Below are 23990 nucleotides of genomic sequence, written 5' to 3'. Positions count from 1 at the left end.
AATTAATTATTAATGTATGATTATACACTAATATTTTGTATATTAATATTGAGTTTATTTGATTTAATTTTAGTAAATTTGGTTAATTGTGGATTATAAAGGAATAGACGAACGAAATGAATTTAAATAATTTTTGCACATTGATTTCTTCTAGAAAGTTGAAAGGGAGTCTTAATGGTAAATTATTATTTTGTGATCAAAAGCTTTTTTCTTTTTTATTATTTCTTCTAGAAAGCTGGTATAAATTATTGATATCAAATATTGGGTATTTATTAGAAAGCTGCCTTCATATCAATGTATTGTAAATAACGACAACATCGACTCAATTCTTAAAATACTGGGTTCATTATAAATTGATAGAAGACAAGTAGAAAATCCTTTAAACTTAATTAAGTTATTGGTATTTGGTAGATTTAATTGAGTTCAAAATTGGCAAAATGCTTTTGATTTTTTTTTTGATATTTTTGAAACTTAAATATAAATCTGTTTAAAATCAAATTTCAAAATTTCGAAACCCCATTATTTTAAGGCCTTTACAAATAAATTCCAAATTAAATCCAATTCGAATTAAAGTATATTTAATAGCATTATTATTATTTTATATATATATATATATATAGTAAGTCGCTCGTGGTAAAGAAATACATTTGCATGGCGCACATGAATATAAACTTTAATAATATTATTTTGAACGTTTGTAGTTTAATATTAGCAATGGCGGGCGGACCGGGGCGGGTGGTGGCCTTGCCCCTTCTTAATTGTTACCGATTTTAATAATAAATTTTAAGTTTGTATCTCTTAATTATACGGCATTATTTATTGGTTCTTTCGATCATCCCGCCCTTTGCCTGCCAAGTTGACTTTGACCTAACTGTTTTACGTAGCCATTCAAATTTTATAAAATGAGAATTTATATTTATGTTTAATTTTCGCGGTGAAATTTAAACGGCTGATGTTGAAAATGATTACCAACACGTCACAATAACCGCTACACTACTTTGTAGCAGTTATAGTTACCACGAACCGATTCGGCGACATGCCGTTATAATGTTGTTTGGTAAGCCAGAGCTGGTGGTTTATATTCACCGGAGATGGTACTCACGGTGCCGTGCCTGCACTTGCTCCGCCGTCGCCCCCATTTGATTTTTCCCAGATACACCGCCACCGCTTCGCGTCGAGACCTCTCCTCCCGTCCCTCTCTTCCACAAGGCCTCCGCTTTCCCCGGCCGCCGCCGCGTTATGGCGGCTCCCGTATTACTCGAGAGCTCATTCGTCCATGATTTGGGAGCGGCAGCTGTGGCAACCGCTGTTTTCCTCCTCGTCCTCCAGTTCTGGGAGGTGCTGGCTAAAAGAGGCGTCTTTGAACAGGTCAGCTCTGCGATCCTATTCGCTCGATTGCCTCGTCAATTCGATGAGATTTTTGAGGATTGTACGTAGTTTTTTTTCCCCTCTCTCAGCGTTTATAGAGTATAATTATTTTCTGTTTGACTGCCATTCTGCCAACAATGGCGGAGCCAACAGGTACCCGGGCTGTAGCCCGGAGCCGAACGGCAGTTAAAAAAGCAAAAAACTTGGTTTTACTGTGGAAAAAGGGTAAAAAGTGAACAATAGGCGTCCGTGTCGGCGTAGCCCACAGCCCGGGTAAAAAAAGCTGGCTCCGCCCGTGCTGCCAAAATCCATTAAAATTCGTGGGAAATTTGCTACATGCCTCTGAGTTCCAGCGCTATGTGATCTGCAAGTAAACTCTCCTAAGACCATCTCCAATGCACATCATCAAATTTGGTACAATTTTCACACCAAAATAGTGTTATTTCAACACCAAACACTATTTCAACTCCAACTCATCATCACCATATCACACCAAAAAGGAATATTCTTTAGAATATTCTATAATTCTTATTAATTTTTTTATATGATAATTATTATATTTAAAATTAATACTTCTTAATATTTGATATTTTAATTTTTTTAAAATTTAGTATCCAACTAATTAATATATATATATTTAATTTTTATTTTTAATTTTATTATATACGCATGCCAAATCCACATATCATTACTATCTTTATTTTGTATGTCAATGTAATGGGTAATGTATTGTATATTTATGCATATCAAAAATTTTAATATTTTATTGTATTATGTTTATGAAATTAGTGATAATTTATAAATGTAATTATAATTAAAATATATTAAATAAAATTAAAATAATAATTTTAATAAATTAAATATTTACAAATATACATAATAAAATTTAAATATTCTATTAAATGCACTTAATTTAAATTTATAATAAATAATAATTACATTTAATTATACTATAAATAAAGAAAAAGAAAATAATAATTATTAATTAATTATATTTGATTTTATAATAATATAATAAAAATAAAAATAAAAAATCTCTCCATCACCAAATATGGTGATGTGAATAGTGCAACACCAAATATGGTGTTGCACTATTCACATCACCATATTTGGGATGGGTTTTGGTGTATGGGTTGGAGCAATTTGGTGTCAAATTGACACCAAATTTGGTGTTTTGGTGATGGATTGGAGATGCCCTAAGGTCCTCACGGGCTTAAGTTGAGATGATAAGTGATGGTACAATCTGTACCTAAGAGTGAAGGGTTAAATTCCAGAGTTGACAGGACGTAAATCTTTACACCCATCACAATTCACCCTCCCATCCGCATTATTTCTCAGTTATCGTGATTTCTCATGATGATTTTGGGATGGATTGACGAGAGCGCTGGGACTGGGGACGAACGTATTCACCTTTTTACACTAAGCAAACTCTCCTGAGACATGCGCTAACACAAGTAATTTTTTACTTGGTTCGGAGCCTTCGACGACTCTTACTCCGCATATACTTGTTGAGTGCTTTCGTTGGGCAATCACTATAAGTTCGAAAATGAGTTACAAATTTGAGTATACGAACTGTAAAATAAAAGATTACCGACAACAAGATAGTATGAATAGAATTCCATGATCGTTGGTTGTCGGAGGAGCATTACAACGTTGTATGAGCTTCTTCGAAGCAGCACGCAGGAATGAAAGTCGTAGCAATTGATGATTTGAAGTTGCTAGTCGAAGCCTTCTTTTATGGCCCCATTCGGGCGCCTGGATCCCCTCTCGGGTGCTTGGACTATGCTTACGTGGTGAGCTCTCGTCGAAACTTCATCCTCGAAGTTTATCCACCTCTTGGCGCCTGGATCGTTGACATGGGTTCGACCAGTTGTTGCGCTCCAACTCAGTTTCTAGATGAATTTTGCTAGTCGGGGCACTTGGACCAACTCTGAATGCTCGGATTGCTTGGGTGCCTGCCCAGGCACCTGTCTGGGTGAAACTGGTCTGAGCACCCGAATCAACTCCGGGCGCTCGGATCCCTTCTTAGCACCGGACAACTCTTTTTCATCTCTTCTCTTTCCTGCAAAAAATAGTTAGTCCAGGCAACCATAATATGTTTATCCTGTAAAATAAAGTTAGCACAATAAGGTAGTAATATTAATTAGATCTTGTTTTCCTAAGAGCAAGATCTAGTCACGGTCTCAGTTTAGGTTTTCCAAATAGACCTAAGCTGGACCGACACCTACTGTTCCCTCAACCGGGAATGTGCCCTCACTGGATGTCTCTCCTCAAGTGACTTACAATTTGCAGACTTCCTTAATGTCAGACCCCTTGACCCACCAGGACTTTCTGCCAGATTTCAACCAATCTGGACTTCCTCCTACCAGATCTCAGCCGATCTGGACTTTGTGTCGGCTATCAACTTAGCTGGACTTCCTTCTACTAGATCTCAACCAATCTGGACTTCCTGCTAGCTAGCAACTAGCTGAATTTTAGCTTAGTGTTCTGATCCTCTAGACCCATCAAGTCCTACACACTTGGTAAAAAGGTTAGACAAACAACACATCTAACTTTAACCTATTTGTCATACATCAAAACATGATTATTAGATCAATGAACATCAACAATCTCCCCCTTTTTGATATAATGACAACTTGGGTTAAAGTTAGAAAAAAAATACAATTATGCAAACATTAAACATGCAATGCAAATTGAGTACAGTGAGTTGATTTTTTTAACCTAACACACTATCCTCCTCCTTTGGCATACATAAAAAAAAAATTGTAATGCATTAAACACACGTAATGCATTAAAATTATAATTAAGTCACACGAAAAGGACAAGTGGAGCAAGTAGTAAGTATAATACTCTTCTAGTTTATGTTTAGGGAGAGTAAAAAATTTTTAAAATAAACTTTAAAGTAAATTTTCTAAAACGTTTGTGCAAAGGTTTTTCAAGTATTTTGCAAACAACCATTGAATATTTTCCAAAAGCTATAATTTCAAGGTTTAGACATTTTAAAGTATTTTTCAAAGAGTTTGCAAATCGATTTTACAAGTCAAAAGATTTTCAAAGAACGAAAAGAAATTCAAATGTTTTTCAAGATGTTTTTGAAATATTTTTAAGTTTTCAAAAAATGTATGTATTGAAAAACATGTTTGAATGCATAATTTAAAACAATAACGGTTTTCAAAGGATTATTTAAAGTATTTTCGAATTTTAAAGCATTTTTCAAAAACACTTTCTAAGTTACCCATTTGCAAAGTGATTTTTGTAAACATTTGCAAAAGTTTAATCTTTTCAAATTTTCAAACGTATATATATTTTTTTAAAAAAAGGAAATTTTGAAACTTTGCAAGAATTTTAGAAAAACATTTTCAAATTTTCAAACTTATAATTTTTTAAAGGAAATCTTGAACCTTTGCAAGAATTTTGGAAAACATTTTCAAAGAATTTAAGCAAGTTAGGTTTGAAACATTTTCAAAAATATTTAAAGTTTAACAAAGTGAAAAAAAAACATGTTACAAGGATTTTTCAAATTTATGTTTTAAAGAAAATTTTAAAAGGTTTCAATTATTTCCAAGGACATTTTTCAAAAATTTGTAAAATTTTCAAAATATAAAGTTAAATTATGTAAAATATTTTTCAAAGTGGTTTTCAAAGCAAAATTTAAAACATTTTAAAGTTGTCCAAATAAATCCTCCCTCTTAACTTGATATTTATTTAAAATATTCATAAAAAATTGTCCTATTACTAATTAGCTACTAAAAGATAACAGTGTTCACTTGGTTAGTCAAGTTAAATAATAATGCCCAGTTACAAATTTGTTGAAAAATGACCACTTAACTTGATCAATGTATTGTTGCATTTTCCGCCCAGACTTATGTTGATGCACTGATATAAGCATTTGAACTCAGGCAAAAGGCCTACGCGTCTAATGTCATTCTAAGTTTTTTAAAACACAATCAAGGTAGACCTAATGGGTTTGTGAGATGTTCGTTACCTAGATCTATAGGATCATGCTTTTTGGGGGTTCGAACTAGACTAAGGCCAAAACATAATTTGAAATACTAGGGAAATGAGCATTTTTAGAAAATATAAATAAAGAATTATCTTAGAATTTGTAAATCATTTGAAAATTTATAATAAAAAGTCCTAATCTAACATTCCCAGTTTTCTAACATTAAGTTTAAGTCCAGAGTAAATATATTTAATAGGTTTATGTTTGGAGTGATATTATTTCATTGAGATTTAAGTTAATTGATTAGTAATTTGATTGATTTGAAATAGGTTATTTTAAAGTTTTAATTCGGTTGAATTAAGGTATTAACTTGAGTTTTCACTCAAAGTATCTTAAATTACCAATTAAGGATAATTTAATTAAAGTTAAATTTATGTTAAGTTAGATTAATGTTTAGTTAACTTATTTTAATTTTAACTTAATTTAATTTTAATTTAATTTAATTTTAATTTTAATTTTAGCTTAATTCATTTAATTTTAATTGATTTAATTTTAATTTTAATTTTAACTTAATTTATTCTTATTCATCTCACTCGGTCTAAGTTTCCAGACGAAGGGATCCTATGGTCTTATGAGATGAGTTAAGTTTCAATTTTAAGAGTTTAATTTAACTGGTGTTAGATTCAAGTTTAGCTTTGAGTCCAATAAGCAAGCATTCTTTAAATAAACGTCTAAGCTGTGGTAAGTCGCTTGGACATCATTAGAATAACAACACTTTTGAAAATTTTCAAATAGTCTTGGCCACTGAATTTAGTACAAAACTTTAGTCAAATCAGCTAAGATTAGTACGGGGTAAGTTTAATTAGTTCCACTAAGCTAAATACAGCAGGTCGAAGTCATATCTTCCAAAACATGCATAGACAAAGCTTCCCTAACCTACTATCATTCAAAACTTTTCCTGTTAACTAAGTTAAACTTTTGTCCCTATTTAACCTAGTTCTAATTATCCAGCCGGGTAAATTATTATTTTGGAGGTACCAACTAGTTTGGAGTCTCTTCCTAAATTATTGAACTTTGGGTTTAGGTTTTAGGTTTATATCGATTGGTTTTATAGTTGTAATAAACTTGATTGTAACTTGTGTTTAATTTGAATTTGTAGTTATTTGATTTAAATTTAGTTTTTTTGATTTGATTTGTTTGATTTCATTTTATATTTTAGGATTGAGTTTGAATTAGTTAGTTTATTTGGTTTTAGGTGGTAAATTTCAATTTTAGGTACATAAAATTGATTGAGTCATACTTGCTTGTTGTGAATTTTTCTAACAATTCTTTTAGATTGGTTACTTCAGTTTTCAATTTAGAGTTTTCTTTCTCAAGTTTTTCGACTTGTGTTGCATTAGCGTTTTCTGTTTGGGAATTAAGTTGTTCCTTAATGTGTTGATTTTCCTTAAGGAGTGTATTATTTTGTTTTTCGAATTTAATTAATTGTTTATTAAGATAGACAATAATTTTAAAGAATTTTGCAGTTAAAATATGTTGTATCTTGTCGGAACTATTGGAAACGAGTGCAAACTCGTGGCCTGACTCGTATTCGAACTCGTCGTCTTGATCTGAGTCGCTTTCCAATTCGGGTATGGTTGCCATCAGTGCGAGGTAGTTGTGATGCTTCGATTTGTCATTGTCCGATTCTTTCAAAGACGACTTGTTCCAAGTCGTTTTGAGTGCCTTCTTTCTTCTGGTTGTCTTGGGGTTGTCCTCTTTCATTTTTGGACACTCATGTTTGAAATGACCCTTCTTGTTGCATTTGAAGCATGTCATCTTCGCCTTTGTTTTGTTGAATGTTGATTTGATCACCTTTTGCAAGTCCTTTGTGAAGTTGTTCTTCCTTCCAGTGAACATTTTTATGATCATATTCATTAGTTGTTCTTCTTCATCGGCTTCTGAGTAAGATTTAGATTCTGGCTCTAGTTTGTTTTTATTCTTGACTTCTTTTGAGGAACCTGCAAGAAGTCCAATACCTTTTTCGAACCTTTTGGAGTTAGTTTGCTTATAGAGTTCGAGTTCACAAAAGAGTTCGTCTAATTTTAATTTAGATAAATTCTTCAAAATCTTGTCGGCATCAACTATAGATGCCCACAATTCGTTTCGAGGAAAGGAATTTAAGGCGTACTTGATTGTTTCTCGATTTTCCATCTGGTGACCGATTAAGTGGAGCCCATTTAAGATATTCTCTCTTGGTTACCTTTGAATCAGTCGTGCCCTTGTGTAATTCGAGCAGCTTGTCCCACAACTCTTTCGCATTCTCGAACGGGCCGATGTGGTTGAGTTCTTCTTTTGTCAAACTACACTAAAGTATATTCAATTCCTTTGAGTCAATCTGGCCCATCTTTTTGTCTTCTAGATTTCATCTTTCTTGGTCGAGAGGTACTTTTGTTGCTTCATCTACTGACGTCTTGTGATCCGGCGGTAAGAATGGGGGACTCACTTCCTGAAGGGTCCCAGCCTGAGGACGGATGGAGGGCTGACTAAGCGGGTAATGGCCGCGTCAAGCAGTTGAGCAGGTCCGAGCGGAGCCAGAGATAACCTAGCCATAGGCTTGGGTTTCCGACGCCAAGGCGGGAGGACTGAATGGCCGAGCGGGTGTCTGCCCGGTTGGAACCGAAGGGCCGAGCGGGTGGTCCGTTCGGCCAGGATAAGGGCGAGGATACAAAGGTTAGCCGAGTGGCCTATTCGTTCGGCTCGGGATATAGGATGTTAGCAAAGGCATGTCTGATGATTATGCCGTACACAAGATTTCACGATAGAGGGTCTTGCCGTCACATCATGGAGAGATCGATACAGTAGCGGTATGACCTTATGGATGCCCTTCTGACAGACCCATACCTGGGCATGGTCGAAAGCAGGTGGAGAGGTCGATACAGTAGCGGTATGACCTTATGGATGCCCTTCTGACAGACTCATACCTGGGCATGGTCGAAAGCAGGTGATTGCTTTGATTGGCGCGCCCAGGCTCCTTCGAGAGGTCTATATAAGGTCTCCATTTCTTCACCGGAGGTACGCTGGTCTGAATCTCTGAAGCCACCTCTTTGTTATTCCTCGCCTGACTTGAGCGTCAGAGGGTCGTCGCCGGGACACCCCTCCCGGCTCGGTTTTGTTGCAGGTTCGCCGGAGCACTCGAGGATCCAGCAGGGAGCGCCACATCCCCAGCGTCCGTTGACTCCTGGTTCGGACAGGATCAATTTGGCACCGTCTGTGGGAACGCACCTGCATCCGAGTAGAGGCAATGGACGAGGCTGGAAGAATACATATCGTGGCACTCTCACAAGAAGAGTTGGACGCTATAGTTGAGGCGAGGGCAGCCAAGATAGTGGCGCAGCAAAAGGAGAAAGCACAGGCTGAGCGAGCGCAACAGCAAACTTGCAAGCAGACCGCCCGGAATATGTTTCAACAGGAGGGTTCTCTCAGGCACTCTTCCGTACTCCCCCAGAAATCGCGCCCGCTCACGGGGAGCAAGGATCTTCATCTGATGAGCCTCCCGTTCGGGATCATAGGAAGGGCAAAGCTCCCCGAGCAAACGCACCGCCCGAGCAGGTTCACCGACAGTTCTCTGAAGCCATACATCGGGATCCGTTACCAAAATACTATACACCACCGCCGATCAGAGCTTACAATGGGACGACCGACCCCGACGATCATTTGGGGAAGTTCGACAGCATCGCCACCTTGCATCAGTACTCCGATGGCGTAAAGTGCCGGGTATTTCTCACCACTCTATCGGAATCTGCACATAGGTGGTTTCGGAGGTTGCCGGACGGCTCTATCACTAGTTTCCAGGAGTTCCGAACGGCATTTCTTCATCACTTTGCGAGCAGCCGACGTTATCAAAGGACAACCGTCAGCCTGTTCACCATCAAACAAGAACCAAGAGAATCTCTCCGGGCATATATACAGATTAAGTGGCGGTGGATATCCCCACGCCCACCTCGGAGACAATGGTAAACGCATTCACGCAAGGCCTCGTGGAAGGGACTTCTTCCGCGCTCTCGCAAACCGCCCGAGACTACGACCACATGCTACACCGGCAATGAGTATATAAACGTGGAAGAGGCGAAGTGGCCAGAAGGAAAGAGGCGACGTCATGCCGAACGGAAGCAGCCCGCGCCCATCACCACCAAGAGGACCAAGAGTTGAGGCATCCCGCACATCATGCGAAGTCCCGGTGGTCCAAGAGGTAGCGGCCGAGCGGTCAAAGATGGTATGGACCCCAATGTTTTGTTCTTTCCATAATACTGACTCCCACAACCCCCGCGACTGTCGGGGCCTGCCTTCAATCACCCATCCCGTACGACGGGGTGGCCCGCGTCGACCGCCGGCAGCGGCATCAAGAGTCCGGTCGGCGAACATATAGGAGATCTCCCGAACAGCGTTTCCCTCCAAGGCATGAAGATCGTTCTCGGTCCAATGAGCGACCTAGGCAGTCCGCTCGGGAAGAGGAGAACAGAAACAACACCTCCCGGGGAGAAATCAATATTATTGCGGGTGGGCCGACCGGAGGAGATTCACACAGGGCAAGAAAGGCAAGCGCCCGGCAACTCAGAATCCATGAGGTGGGTTGCAGTCAAGAAAAGGCGAGCGGGCCCGAGATCAGTTTCGGGCCCAAGGATCTTGAGGGAGTTGAAGTGCCGCATGATGATGCCCTTATCATCAAAGCGGTGATAGCCAACTACACCATCCATCGTATCTTCATTGATACTGGCAGCTCGGTCAACATCATCTTCAGAAAGGCCTTTGATCAACTACAAATCGATCAAGCCGAGCTGCTGCCCATGACAACCCCCCTCTACGGGTTTACGGGCAACGAGGTTCTCCCGGTCGGACAGGTAAGACTGGCTATCTCCTTAGGGGAAGAACCGCTCCGGAGAACAAGGACAACAAACTTTGTGGTAGTCGACTCCCCTTCATCCTACAACGTGATACTGGGGCGACCGGCGTTAAGCGAATTCCGAGCTGTTGTGTCGACGTTCTACCAGAAGATCAAATTCCCGGTCGAGGACAAGATCGGTGAAGTACGAGGAGATCAGTTGGCCGCTCGGAAATGCTATGTGGAAATGGTCCGAGCCGAATCCAGCGCAGCGCGAAAGGCTCCACGGATCGAGGTACACGCCATAACCGAGAAACCTCCTGCTTTAATTTATGATGAAAAGGAGGAGGTTCAGATCCATCCGAGCCGATCGGAGGCTACAACCTTTATTGCCGCCGACCTGGAGGACGAACAGAAAGAAGAAGTGGTCAAATGCCTCCGGATGAATCATGACGTCTTCGCCTGGTCGACGCATGAGCTGCCCGGTGTCTCCCCCAGCATAGCCCAACATAAGCTTCACGTCCGGCCGGACGCTCAGTAAAACAAAGGAGAAGAGATTTCAGCGCCAGAATATTATCATTCGAGCGGAGGTAGAAAGACTCTTAGAGGCCGCCACATCTGGGAGGTTCAATCAGGTTAGCAAATGTGGTGCTCGTCTCAAAGGGGCAACAAATGGAGGTGTGTATCGACTTCAGAGACCTGAACAAAGCTCGAAGGATTTCTACCCTCTGCCCGAATCGACCAGCTAGTAGATTCTACAATCGGATGTGAATATATGTATGCTCGGCGCCTACCAAGGCTATCATCAAGTGCCGCTCGGGAGGATCATGAAAAGTTAGCTTCCGGACGGGACGTATTGCTATACGGTGATGCCGTTCGGGCTGAAGAATGCCGGAGCAACATATCAAAGATTGATGAATAAGGTCTTCCGCGAGCAAATCGGACATAACCTGGAGGTCTATGTAGATGACATCCTCATCAAATCCTTCCGAGCGGCCACTTTATGCAAAGATATGGAAGAAACCTTCCGTACACTTAGAAAATATGGGGTCAAGCTAAATCCTCATAAGTGTTTGTTCGGCGCCAAAGGAGGACGTTTTTTGGGCTATATTGTGACCGAAAGGGGTATTGAAGCTAATCCTAGCAAGGTGAAGGCTCTTCAGGACATGCTACCGCCCAGAAACATATGGGAAGTACAGAGGCTAACCGGACGGATTACAGCGCTATCACGCTTCATCTCCAAGACTGCCGACCGGAGCCTTCCGTTCTTCAAAATCCTCCGCAAAGCTACAAAGTTCCAATGGAATGAAGACTGTGATCGGGCTTTTGAAGAATTGAAGACGTACTTAAATTCCCTACCTGTGCTGGCCAAGCCAGCTATCGACGAACCGTTGTACATTTATTTATCCTCAACCGAGCAGGCAGTGGGATCAGCGTTAGTCCGGTCGGGAAGTGAGGAGCAACCTGTATATTTCCTTAGTCATATATTGAAAGATGTTGAAACCCGCTACACCGGACTCGAGAAGTTGGCCTTTGCTCTGATCCTAGCCGCTCGGAGACTTCGTCCTTATTTTCTGGCGCACACGATTATCGTCAAGACCAATAGCCCGTTGGGACGAGTGCTTTTAAATCCAGAAGCTTCCGGACGGCTCATCAAATGGACAACCGAGCTAAGCGAATTTGACATCCAATATCAGCCCCGCTCGGCTATCAAGGCACAAGCCTTAGCCGATTTTGTGACGGAGGTGCAGGACCCAGAACCCGAAGCTGTGTGGAAAGTGTTCGTGGATGGATCGTCCACTAGACACGGGAGCGGAATTGGCATAGTTTTGCTGTCCCCACAAGGAGAGCGGATGCAGCTCTCCGTCCGGCTAGATTACCGAGCGACCAACAACGAAGCAGAATATGAAGCCCTTATTGCTGGATTGCAGGCCGCTCGGCACGTTGGAGCCGTCCGGGTCATCCTCTATTCAGATTCCCAATTGGCTGCTCAGCAAATCTCGGGAATTTTCGAGATAAATAGTACAAGGCTCAAGCTCTACGTGGAGGCCATTGAAAAACTTAAGCTCAACTTTAGGGAGGTGATTATTCAGAAGATCCCCCGGGCGGAGAATCAAGTGGCGGATGAATTGGCCAAGCTGGCAAGCGCGTTATCCCCGGTCGGCTATCAGAAGCCGATCGAGCAAGTATCTTTAGTAGCACATGTCGATCGGATGGAGGGCATCACATACCCGAGCGACTGGAGGACAACTATTGTGGAGTTTTTGCGCTCGGGAGCTACCCCCTCCGACCGGGAAGAAGCTCATTTGCTGAAGAGAAGGGCTAGTCGGTTCACCCTCGTGGGAGATCAACTCTACAAGAAGGCCTTCTCCCGTCCGCTCCTAAAATGCGTCAGCTGGGAAGATGCCGAGTACATCCTTCGAGAAGTGCACCAAGGTTCGTGCGGTGGGCATCCAGGCGGACGGTCGTTAACCAGGAAGATTTTGCTAGCAGGGTATTTTTGGTCAACCCTTCAGAAGGATGCTGCCCGGACCGTTGCAAATTGTCTATCCTGTCAGAAGTATCACAGCATGTCCCACCGACCGGCAGATGAGATGAAAGCATCAACTGTGGCCTGCCCGTTCGACCAATGGGGGATGGACATCGTAGGACCCTTCCCCATGGCTACCGGGCAGCGGAAGTTCTTATTGGTGGCGGTCGACTACTTCTCAAAGTGGGTAGAAGCTGAGCCACTTGCAAAAATATCCGAACAGATGGTTAAACAGTTCATATGGCAAAATATCATCTGCCGCTTTGGCATCCCAAGACGACTCGTCTCCGACAACGGACGTCAATTCACTGGGAAGCTGCTCGGGAAGTGGTGCGAAAGTTATGGCATCGAGAAGCACTTCACATCGGTGGCATACCCTCAAAGTAACGGTCAAGCCGAAGTAACCAACCGAGAGATTCTCAGAATTTTACGGGCTCGGCTAGACCATGAAGGAGGCAGCTGGGTAGACGAGCTTCCGGGCGTCCTATGGGCTCTCCGCACGACACCAAAGGAGGGAACGGGCGTCACTCCATTTCACTTGGTATATGGAGGCGAAGCAGTCATCCCGATTGAAGTTGGGGTGGAGTCTGTTCGGGTACAAAATTATGATGAAAATAACGCCGAACGGAGGAACATGGAGCTAGACTTCGTCGAAGAGGAAAGAGCTAAAGCGTTCGTCCGGCTGATGGCGTACCGGCAACGTATGAAACAGAACTACAACCGGCGCGTGATCCCCAGAGCCTTTCAAGTAGGCGACCTAGTTTGGAAGAAAGTCAAGCCAGTCGGAGATGTCGGCAAGTTGGAAGCTCCCTGGGCAGGACCCTTTGAAGTGGTCGAGAAGCTCCGTTCGGGCGCTTATTACCTCAAGGATGCGGAAGGTCGGATGCTGGATCGGCCATGGAGTGCAAATCACCTTCAGCCATATAGAGCTGGGTGAGAGGTGCACTTTTGCTCTATTTTGTGTAAATTCAAAATAGCTGCACTCCTTTTATCGCAGGAAACAAATTATTCCCAAGGCATTCTGTGTTCATAGCCGAACGGTTAGTTCTTCGAAGGCCCCGTGCCGCTCGGCCGGAGGTAAATTATCGGAGCCAAGCACTCGACGACGAAGGCCCCGAGCTGCTCAGCCGGAGGTATATTGTACGAGCCCAAGGCTCGATTCCGAAGACCCTGTGCCGATCGGCCAGGTAAACGTTGTCCAAATTAGGCTTAAAAGCCCGACGAGCTCCGTCGTTAAAGATCGAGAGTCGCGCCGACCGGCTATAAATATCCGCGCCGACGAGCTCCGTCGTTAAAGATCGAGAGACGGTCCGGCGTCTATAAACCCTCCGGCCGGGAAACCGGGAGACGAGCCGGCGTCTATAAATCCCCGAGCAGAAGACCGACGAGCTCCGTCGTTAAAGATCGAGAGCCGCGCCGACCGGCTATAAATATCCGCGCCGACGAGCTCCGTCGTTAAAGATCGAGAGCCGCGCCGACCGGCTATAAATATCCGCGCCGACGAGCTCCGTCGTTAAAGATCGAGAGCCGCGCCGACGAGCTCCGTCGTTAAAGATCGAGAGACGGTCCAGCGTCTATAAACCCTCCGGCCGGGAAACCGGGAGACGAGCCGGCGTCTATAAATCCTCGAGCCGAAGACCGACGAGCTCCGTCGTTAAAGATCGAGAGCCGCGCCGACCGGCTATAAATATCCGCGCCGACGAGCTCCGTCGTTAAAGATCGAGAGTCGCGCCGACCGGCTATAAATATCCGCGCCGACGAGCTCCGTCGTTAAAGATCGAGAGTCGAACCCGCGACTGTGAGCTTACTGGACGAAACTAAGGACGCCAAATAACGAGCGTTCGCAAGTACTAAATTGATTAAGTCCGATCGGCCATCAGTTTGCCAATACTTCGCATTCACTGAATGCAAACAGCATAGCCAAGCGCTAAACGATTTCGAGGAAAACAAGTCAACTGATTAACCTGATCGGTCGCCTAGTGGGGAACACGTGGAGCTTAACTGACTCTACGGATAAGCACCAAACAGACAAAAAAAGGAAAAAAAAAGGGGGGGGGGGGGCAATGAAGGGCAAACAAAAATACAAGCAAAGGAACACAACTATGCCGAACGGCGCGTACAAAAATTTTACATCCGCAAAGCGGATGAAATACAGAAAGTACTTGGAAGAACTCGCCTCACTCCGGGTCCTCAAAATTAAAAAAGGCATCCGGGATATCGTCAATCATAGCCGCCAGATTTGAAGAGGGAATGCTCAGGTCAGCAGGAAGGTGCCCTCCCTTCTTCCAGTACGCCGTGGTGATCTTGATCGCCTCGGCGAAAGTTGAGGAGACGTTGCCACCAAATTTTACGCCGAACCGCTCCGAGCGGATCTATTCTTGGCGCGCTGCTGCTAGGCGACTCGACTCTCCCTCCTTGTACTTTCTGAGCGCCGCTCGGGAGGCAATTAGTGAATCTTGGAGAACTTTTTGGTCCACCTCCGCTTTAGTGCGTTCAGCTGAGCGCCCATCCCGTTCGGCAGTTAATTGGGCTTCCAGATCCTTAGATTGCTAATCTAGGGCTCGGACTTCAACTTTCATCTTGTCCAGATCAGCGATCGCCCGCTTCTTCTGGCTCCTGGTGCGCTTCACGTCTGCGTCGCGTTTCTTCACCAATCCTTCAAGTCGAGCCACCTCTGTAGCTAGGTCGGCGGCCTTCTTCTGTTCGGCCTCGCGGGCTTGTTTCTCCCGCTCGGCCGATGGACCCCCCGAGACTTGGAGTTTTTCCATGAGATCCTCCAGCTCGGCCAGCCGATGGCTAGTGGCGATTTGCTCCGCCCAATGCTGTAAGTGAAATAATAAAATCAGAAACCAAACAGTAGCACGGCGCAGGAAGAAAAATGAACCTACCTGAGTGGCCTGCTGCATGTGGTTATCGCCGAGCTGCTTGGGCGTCATGAAGGCCACCCGAATCTGGGCGTCCTCGAAAAGTTTGGCGAGCGGACCCGTCAAGGTTATTTCATGAACGGAGCTTGATGGCCGATCGACAGACAATAAATATTCCTCCGATGGGAATCGAAGGGTAGTCTTGATGGTCGGGTGGCCGACCGGCACTTCCTCAGCCGCAGTCGCCTGGCCCGAAGACTCCCCTATGGTTGAAGTCTCTCCCATTCGTCGTAAGCGACGACGAGTCCGTGGAGGAGAGCTAGAGGGCTGTGCGGTGGGCGAGGCTACGGGGGTCCTGATCTGCGACGGCGTGCGATCTGGCGAAGCGATCTCGATCGGCGCCTGTGGTTCGCCCCTTGGGGTCGGCGGAAGGCTGGAGCCCCTTCGATGTTTCCGCCGAACTTCCAGTGGTGAATCCCCGGCCTGGGGGAATCCCAGCTCTGCTGGAGCAGAGGAAACAGGATCCGCCTCAACCTCCGTTGAAGCGGCTGGGGTAACTTCTGTTTCAGGGGCGGACTGCGTCCCCCCCTCTCCTGTAGCTGCCGGGCGGCTGGGGATTAGACCCCGCTCGGCGAGTTCTTTTTTGGTAGCCGCCTCAATTTCCACGGCTTTCAATTTCAGATGATCAGTAGCCTTGGAGCGCCACATGACTTCAGCTGAAGTAGAAAAAATTAAAATCAGTTAGACAAAAAAGGCGAAGTGAGTAAAGAGTCCTTACCCATGCGGTAGGGAAGATTGGCCCGAACGGGAGATAATCCAAAAATGTACAACACCCCCTTGAGAAGCAACTGGTCGACTTTGTACCGCTGACCGGACAACCAGTTTGCCGCATGAAGGTAGGCTGGATTGCTTCTGAATTTGCCGAGCTCCGGCTGGGTCGGCACAGCGGTCTGCCATTTGGTTCTGAATGTTGGCCGCTCGGGAAGTCGTATATAGAAGAAGAACTCCTTCCAGTGCTTGTTGGAGGTCGGCATACTCTCAAAAAATTTGAAGCCTATTCTACTTTGGAAAATAAAAGTACCCAACTCGGATTGTTTGGGGTAGAAAAAGTAGTGGAATATTTTGGGGTCGAGTGGGATACTGTGCAGCTTAAAGAGGACGACCACCCCGCTCAGCAGCCTAAAGGAATTCGGTACAAGTTGACCGAGCGGGATGCGAAAATAATTACAAACTTCCAAAACAAAACGATAGGTAGGAAATCTAAGGCCGCCCTGGAATTGGTCCAGAAAAAAACAAATGGTACCGATCGGCGGATTATGGGGCCGGTCGGTCGGGTCGGCTACAACTATTTCATGGTCGTCCGGGATCCCGTACGTCCGAACAAGACGCCGAGCGCCCTCCTCGTCAAATTTACTCTCCATGGTCATATACCAGGGACCATGAACATCAACAGCGGGTACGGAAGTACTCGCCATGACTAAAGTACCAAGAAAAAGAAAGAAGGAAGCCGAAAGAAACTCGGAAACGGAGGACAGATAAGAGTTCGCAAGCAAGGGGACGAAAGGAGTTCCCCGCGAAAGGGAAAGGCCGAACGAAAGGAAGGGAGAAGCTTACTGAGGGAAGATGAACGAAGAGGATCACCAGAAAGCCGAAAACCACCAAGAGGCAAGAGCTAGGACAGCCGGAACGATGCAGCCGTGGGCACCTTCGACGGAGGACGCGCAATTAAACAGAGAATGCAGCGTAAGGGCGAAGACGAAGGCTTTATGCGAGCGAGGCTGGTCGGCCTCGTCCGTCGGATGCAGGTCACGAGTAGGGGTGTTCATTCGGTTCGGTTCGGATTATTTGGGTTATTCGGTTCGGGTTATTCGGATTTTATAATTTTCTAAATCCAACCAAGAACCAAACCGAATTAGCTATAAACCAAACCGAATTACCCGAAACTAATTCGGGTTATTCGGTTCGGGTACCAATTAACCCAATTTTCTTTTCATTTCAAATTTTCAATCTTCTTCACATAAATAAACTCTTAATAGTTTACATTTATAAATAAATAAGCTCCAAATTTGATAAAATAGTTTCATTCGATATAAGAAAAAAAACTTACACATTCCAAAGATTCCAAAGATTATACTCAAAAAAAATTAAAACATATATATTAATTCCTTATTCGGGTTTCGGGCGGGTTATTCGGATGGGGAGTTAAATCCAAAACCAAACCATTAATCCAATTAACATTTCGGGTCAGTTCATTCAACCGACCCGAATTTCATTTAACCAAACCAAATAACCCAAATATTATTTGGATCGGGCGGGTTAATGGATTGACCCGAATAATGAACACCCCTAGTCACGAGAGACGAGGTCATCATCTAACCGTCCATTTCAAAACAATCGGCGTCCCATCGTACGGATCATCACCGCCACGCGAGAAGAGCCACGTGGCGCTCTGTCACCAGGCGCAATTAATGCGCCATACCGCGCATGCTTCGACTTAATGAAAAGGATTTGCGTGATCTTCGAGAAGATTTAGACAAGCAAACATCCACGTTGAGTGCCAAGACATCCAAAACGAAGAGCCGAGCGGCTGAATTTGGCATAAAGGCCGAACGGCTCAAGGGATATTATAAGCGACGGTAAGGCGACGACCGCCCGCTCAGACACATAGTCCAGTCAGTCAGACTCACTGCCTCCTTCGACTAGACTTGAATGGGAGGCAAGTGATCCGGCGGTAAGAATGGGGGACCCACTTCCTGAAGGGTCCCAGCCTGAGGACGGATGGAGGGCTGACTAAGTGGGTAATGGCCGCGTCAAGCAGTTGAGCAGGTCCGAGCGGAGCCAGAGATAACCTAGCCATAGGCTTGGGTTTCCGACGCCAAGGCAGGTGTCTGCCCGGCTGGAACCGAAGGGCCGAGCGGGTGGTCCGTTCGGCTAGGATAAGGGCGAGGATACAAAGGTTAGCCGAGCGGCCTATTCGTTCGGCTCGGGATATGAGATGTCAGCAAAGGCATGTCTGATGATTATGCCGTACACAAGATTTCACGATAGAGGGTCTTGCCGTCACATCATGGAGAGGTCGATACAGTAGCGGTATGGCCTTATGGATGCCCTTCTGACAGACCCATACCTGGGCATGGTCGAAAGCAGGTGGAGAGGTCGATACAGTAGCGGTATGACCTTATGGATGCCCTTCTGACAGACCCATACCTGGGCATGGTCGAAAGCAGGTGATTGCTTTGATTGGCGCGCCCAGGCTCCTTCGAGAGGTCTATATAAGGTCTTCATTTCTTCACCGGAGGTACGCTGGTCTGAATCTCTGAAGCCACCTCTTTGTTATTCCTCGCCTGACTTGAGCGTCGGAGGGCCGTCGCCGGGACACCCCTCCCGGCTTGGTTTTGTTGCAGGTTCGCCGGAGCACTCGAGGATCCAGCAGGGAGCGCCACATCCCCAGTGTCCGTTAACTCCTGGTTCGGACAGGATCATCTTGTATCCTCGTCGGATGGTGAACCATTGATCGATGTCGGTCTTTTGGTATACTTCCATCATCTTTTTCCAATACGAGAAGTCGTCCCCGTTGAAGAGCAGGGGACGAACGGTGTTGTATCCTTCGGTTTGGGTCATTGAAGATAGAGCCTTGCATACAACAATAAACTAACAAAGAAATCCGAAGACTAGGTCTTGGATTAAGAGTATGGGAGATAATAAAAGTATAAAAAGAAACTCGATTGGTGTTGCGCCAACTCAAAGTATTTTACAACACAAAAAAAACTTGTCCAGAAAAGGTGATTGCACAAATTTAGAATATATCGAAAAGCTCAAAACCAAAAAGAAAAATTAAAAGGTTTGAAAGTCACCCCCTGCCTGATTGGTGGTTGCACCAATTCAGAGTCAATCTAACTCTGATACTACTTGTTGGATCGTGAACACGTGAGAGGGGGGGTGAATCATGTGATTTTGAAAACGTTTTTTTCTTTTAAAAAATAAAAGAGTTTGTAGCGGAAATAAAACTAAGGAACAGAGGCAAGAAAAAGAAACAACAAGCGGTAATACAGGTAATTTTTTATTTGATTCGGAGTCTTCGATGACTCCTACTCCAAGACCCACACTCGTTGAGTGTTTTCATTGGGCAATCACTATAAGTTTGAAAATGAGTTACAAATTTGAGTACACAAACTGTAAAATGAAATATTACCGACAACAAGATAGTATGAATAGAATTCCTTGATCGTTGGTTGTCGGAGGAGCGTTACAGCGTCGTAGGAGCTTCTTCGGAGCAGCACGCAGGAACGAAAGTCGTAGCCATTGATGATTTGAAGATGTTGGCCGAATCCTCCTTTTATAGCTCTATCTGGGCGCCTGGATCCCCTCTCGAGCGTCTAGACTGTGCTGACGTGGCGAGCTCTCATATGAACTTCATCCTCGAAGTTTATCCATCTCCCGGGCACCTGGATCGTTGACGTGGGTTCGACGAATCGTAGCACTCTAACTCAGCTTCTGGATGAGTTTTGTTGGTCTGTCGCCCGGACCGCCCGGGTGCCTGCCCAGGCACCCATCCGGGCGAAACTGGTCTAGGCGCTCGGACAACTCTTTTTCACTACTTCTCTTTCCTTTAAAAAAGAGTTAGTCCAGACAACCATAATATATTTATCCTGCAAAACAAAGTTAGCACAATAAGGTAGTAGTATTAATTAAATCTTATCTCCTCGAGACTAGGATCTAATCATGGTCTTAGCTTAGGCTTTCCAAATAGACCTAAGCTGTGCCGACGCCTATTGTTCCCTCAACCAGGAGCACACCCTCATTGGATGTCTTTCCTCGAGTGACTTACCTTACTTATCATTTGTTGACTTCCTTGATGTCAAGTCCCTTGACCCACCAGGACTTTCTGTCAGATTTCAACCAATCTGGACTTCCTCCTGTCAGATCTCAACCGATCTGGACTTCGTGCCGGCTATTAAGCTAGTTGGACTTCCTTTTGTCATATCTCAACCAATCTGGACTTCATGCCGGCTATCAATATAGCTGAATTTCAGCTTGGTGTTCCGATCATCTAGACCTATCAAGTCCTGCATACTTAGTAAAAAGGTTAGATAAACAACACATCTAACTTTAACCTATTTGTCATACATCAAAACATGATTATTACTACAACATGCACCAACACATTCATTTGTGCCCAAATTCACGCTCACCATACCAATCGATTGGTAACTAAAACTTGGTTTTCTGAATGTGATTTTTTAGCAAAAGAAATCCTAAAATGGCGTTGTTAATCACATTCTTCGCGGATATGCGAAAAAATTGATCCATAGGTTAAATCATAACTTATCCATACTACATTCGACGAATATGCATTAATACGAGGCTCCACAATTGAATCGAATACAAAACGATGCATATTTTCCAAATCGTCAGAAATAATCCCGACACATTAAAAATATGCATTGTTGACGATAGGCCGCTGGCTAAGCAACGACTTTATCTCCAATCTCATCTATCAAAGTGAGGAAGATGGTGCTTATTTAGTGCATTGGCTAGATGACTCCGATGTTGACCGCAAGAGGACAAGAACCTTGATGCCATGAATGACCTTGTTTGGCAAAAACAAGAACTGGGAGAAGAAAACGTCAGTAACTGGGCTAGGGAGGGATCCTCGGCGTAGTCGCTCAAAAACTCTAAGTCAGGCAAGTGGTGGAAGAATAAAACGAAGAGCAGGTACAATGAATAGTAAGTTTTGATGGCGAAGCCTAACGTACCTGTGCATATAGGTGGAGACCCCATTATAAAGTGTTGATTTTCCTCTCTGCACGAATATTGATGCATTATCAATATAGGACCGACTGTTCTGATATTCTGATAATTTTCCTGAAATAGATCCATCATTTTTGTAGTTTGCAGGGTAGAAACTTCCACCATACGACTCGTGTGAAACATATATCCCTTTGATTCTCTTACAACAATTGCACAAGATGTCAAAAAGGAATATTAGGTCGTTGAGCTGATGGGCTATTAATACGCTTTGATGGTAGGTCGGCCGAATCCCCTTGAACGCCCGCACGAACCTTATTCTCGAACAAGGTTGGGTTAGCTAAAGAATGCTGACAACACTGAGGAATCGACTTCTTTGAGGGCTTGGTCTCCTGGAGGACTTGACTCTTCTAGGGACTAGGAGTTTGGTCGAGTTGAGAGGACTCAGGTTTTGTAAGGTCTGGTCGAGCCGAGAGGACTCTGGTCTTCTGAGGACTAGGAGTCTGGTCGAGCCGAGAGGACTCGGGTCTTCTGAGGACTCGGCTATCTGAGAACTCAGCGTCCGCTCGGGCAAGTTGTCCGACTGGGCCGAGCGAACTCGGCTACGGATTCCATCAAGCAGGAAGGACTCGAGATTCGGACAAGAGGTCCGATCGGCTGGATTGTTTGGTTGAGTTGTACAACCGCTCTAATCCCGAGTGTTGACCCCTCGACTTTCACCACCACCTGAGCCAACTTTCTTAATTTCGACCCGGACCTTGGGGGCCTTACCTTATTCGCCGTAGCACCAACGATAAGTTGATCCTAAGCTCTGATACCAATTGAAAGCAATACGATACGTTGAACTTAATCAAATGATGCATCTACAATAGAATCTATCATCCATCTTTAAGGCTAAAACTGAAATCAATACAATAGCAATATGAATGGGATGACTTGAATCCATCTCAAGAGCCATTGTATCTGTTACTTGTCGTTATAGTTGATTCCTGCAAGCACAACGGATGACCTTCTATGGGAATGGATGACAACCGAATCTTAGTCTCAATGGGAAGAGTCCAAGGAAGAAGAAGAAGAGCCAAATCAAAGATGCCCCAATTGAATGAATTCTTCTCTCCTCCTACCAAACTTATCATAGAGGGACCATTCACATAAAGCTAATAATCCATTAACAACCCATTAATGTTAATAAAGTAGGTTAACACATATTGAATCCACATCCAATAATCTAAACCCTTTCATGCTTAAAATATTAGATACCCTAATTCCTTAATGGTAAATAGTTGTGTTGTTAATCTCGTATTAACCCACCTAATGCAGAATTAAATCCTTCACAAATAACTTAAACTACCAAATTTCTTGTGTGTTAGAAACTGGGCAGGAAGCTTGTCCATATAAGTGCAGGATTGGTTTTCATGCTCTGCTGGCCTCTTTTCAGGTATGATCAAGAGTTCGATACAAAATTGATTTTTCTCTTTAATTAATTAGATTGATCCGGTACTTGCACTCGCCGCATGCAGCTCAGGAACTCAGGCACCATTTCTTGCAGCATTCGCTCCAGGAATTAACATTTTCAGGATGCTTCTTTTGGGTCATGGAATATCCAAAAATGAAGCTACAGTCAAGTCAATGAGCAGATATGGAGACCACAGGTTGCAATGCTTTAGATGATGACTTTCTCTGAATAAAATTAACTAGCATTTTTTATGCTCTTTCAAAACTCTTCTCGATCTAATTCTGAGTTTGTACATAATTAGGGAACTTCTGAAGGGTCCACTGTACTACGCCTGCACTATAACATTCTCTACCGCAATATTCTGGAGGACATCTCCCATTGCAGTAGCTGCAATCTGCAACTTGTGTGCTGGAGATGGTACTACATTGATTCTTTTATCAAAAATCAAAATAACAATATATATATAATTCCATTGTCAATGAGCAACTTTGAGGCCTGGCCGACCATCAGGTGTGGCCGATATCGTAGGAAGGCGACTCGGAAAGGCTAAACTTCCTCACAACCCTAACAAATCCTTTGCGGGTAGCATTGCAAATTTCTTGGCAGGCTTTGTAGCCTCAGTCGGGTATATATATACATATATATATGCTTTTCCTTGCATTAATCTTTTCTGATGTGTTAATTGAGCTATTCTAACCTGAGCCTTTGTGGATTTGCTGAAACTGATCATGAACTAGATACATGCACTACTTCCACACCTTTGGGTTTATCGAAGAGAGCTGGAGAATGGTCATGGGCTTCTTGGTTGCGTCTCTTGCTGCTGCATTTGTTGAATCCCTGCCAATTAGCACAGAGTTGGATGATAATTTAACAGTCACAGTGGCATCCATGTTAGTTGGTGGCCTTGTTTTCTGATGTTGCATTGGATATTAATATTGGGGCGTGCTTAGATCCAATCTGATGTTGTATTGGATATTAGTATGGTTTTTTCTTGTTCAAACTATTCCGATCATCTTGAAGTCTTGCATTTCAATTAATATATATATATTGCTTCTTGTTCCGTGGATTATATATTTGGATTCTGTAAAAAAATATATTATAAAAAATGGCAGTTGTTTAGCATGCATCTTAATAAGGATTTCTTTTGGCTTTTGCGAATGTGAGAGAGGAATTTGATTTTATTAGTCTGGTTTAAATTAAGAATGCTCTCAGATCTAAAA

The 23990-nt window shown here is 43.8% G+C and overlaps 1 protein-coding gene across 2 annotated transcripts; it reads left to right on the top strand.

Annotated features, from left to right (window-relative positions):
- The first annotated feature begins 1108 nt into the window (after window positions 1-1108).
- Window positions 1109-23864, top strand: LOC122008528 (probable phytol kinase 2, chloroplastic). 2 transcript variants are annotated; one of them, XM_042564280.1, is made up of 6 exons: window positions 1109-1368; window positions 22685-22752; window positions 22835-22966; window positions 23072-23187; window positions 23281-23395; window positions 23508-23864. In XM_042564280.1, the coding sequence occupies exons 1-6, from the start codon at window positions 1240-1242 to the stop codon at window positions 23683-23685; spliced, it is 738 nt and encodes a 245-aa protein (XP_042420214.1). In that variant the 5' UTR covers window positions 1109-1239; the 3' UTR covers window positions 23686-23864. The 2 variants fall into 2 exon arrangements, with proteins under 2 accessions (XP_042420214.1, XP_042420215.1); XM_042564281.1 differs by lacking the exon at window positions 22685-22752 and having other exon boundaries at window positions 22803-22966.
- The last annotated feature ends 126 nt before the right edge of the window (window positions 23865-23990 follow it).

This window comes from Zingiber officinale, chromosome 8A, assembly GCF_018446385.1.
Source record: "Zingiber officinale cultivar Zhangliang chromosome 8A, Zo_v1.1, whole genome shotgun sequence".
Lineage (NCBI taxonomy): Eukaryota > Viridiplantae > Streptophyta > Magnoliopsida > Zingiberales > Zingiberaceae > Zingiber > Zingiber officinale.
Note: the sequence above shows the minus strand (reverse complement) of the source record. Positions and strands in the feature narration are given on the sequence as shown.

Excerpts from the sequence above, each read along its gene's own strand:
- LOC122008528 (XM_042564280.1), top strand. The coding sequence starts at position 1,240 with ATGGCGGCTCCCGTATTACTCGAGAGCTCATTCGTCCATGATTTGGGA. Across the intron at positions 1,369-22,684 it reads AAAGAGGCGTCTTTGAACAG|AAACTGGGCAGGAAGCTTGT; the intron begins GTCAGCTCTGCG and ends CTTGTGTGTTAG. Across the intron at positions 22,753-22,834 it reads CTCTGCTGGCCTCTTTTCAG|CTCAGGAACTCAGGCACCAT; the intron begins GTATGATCAAGA and ends CGCCGCATGCAG.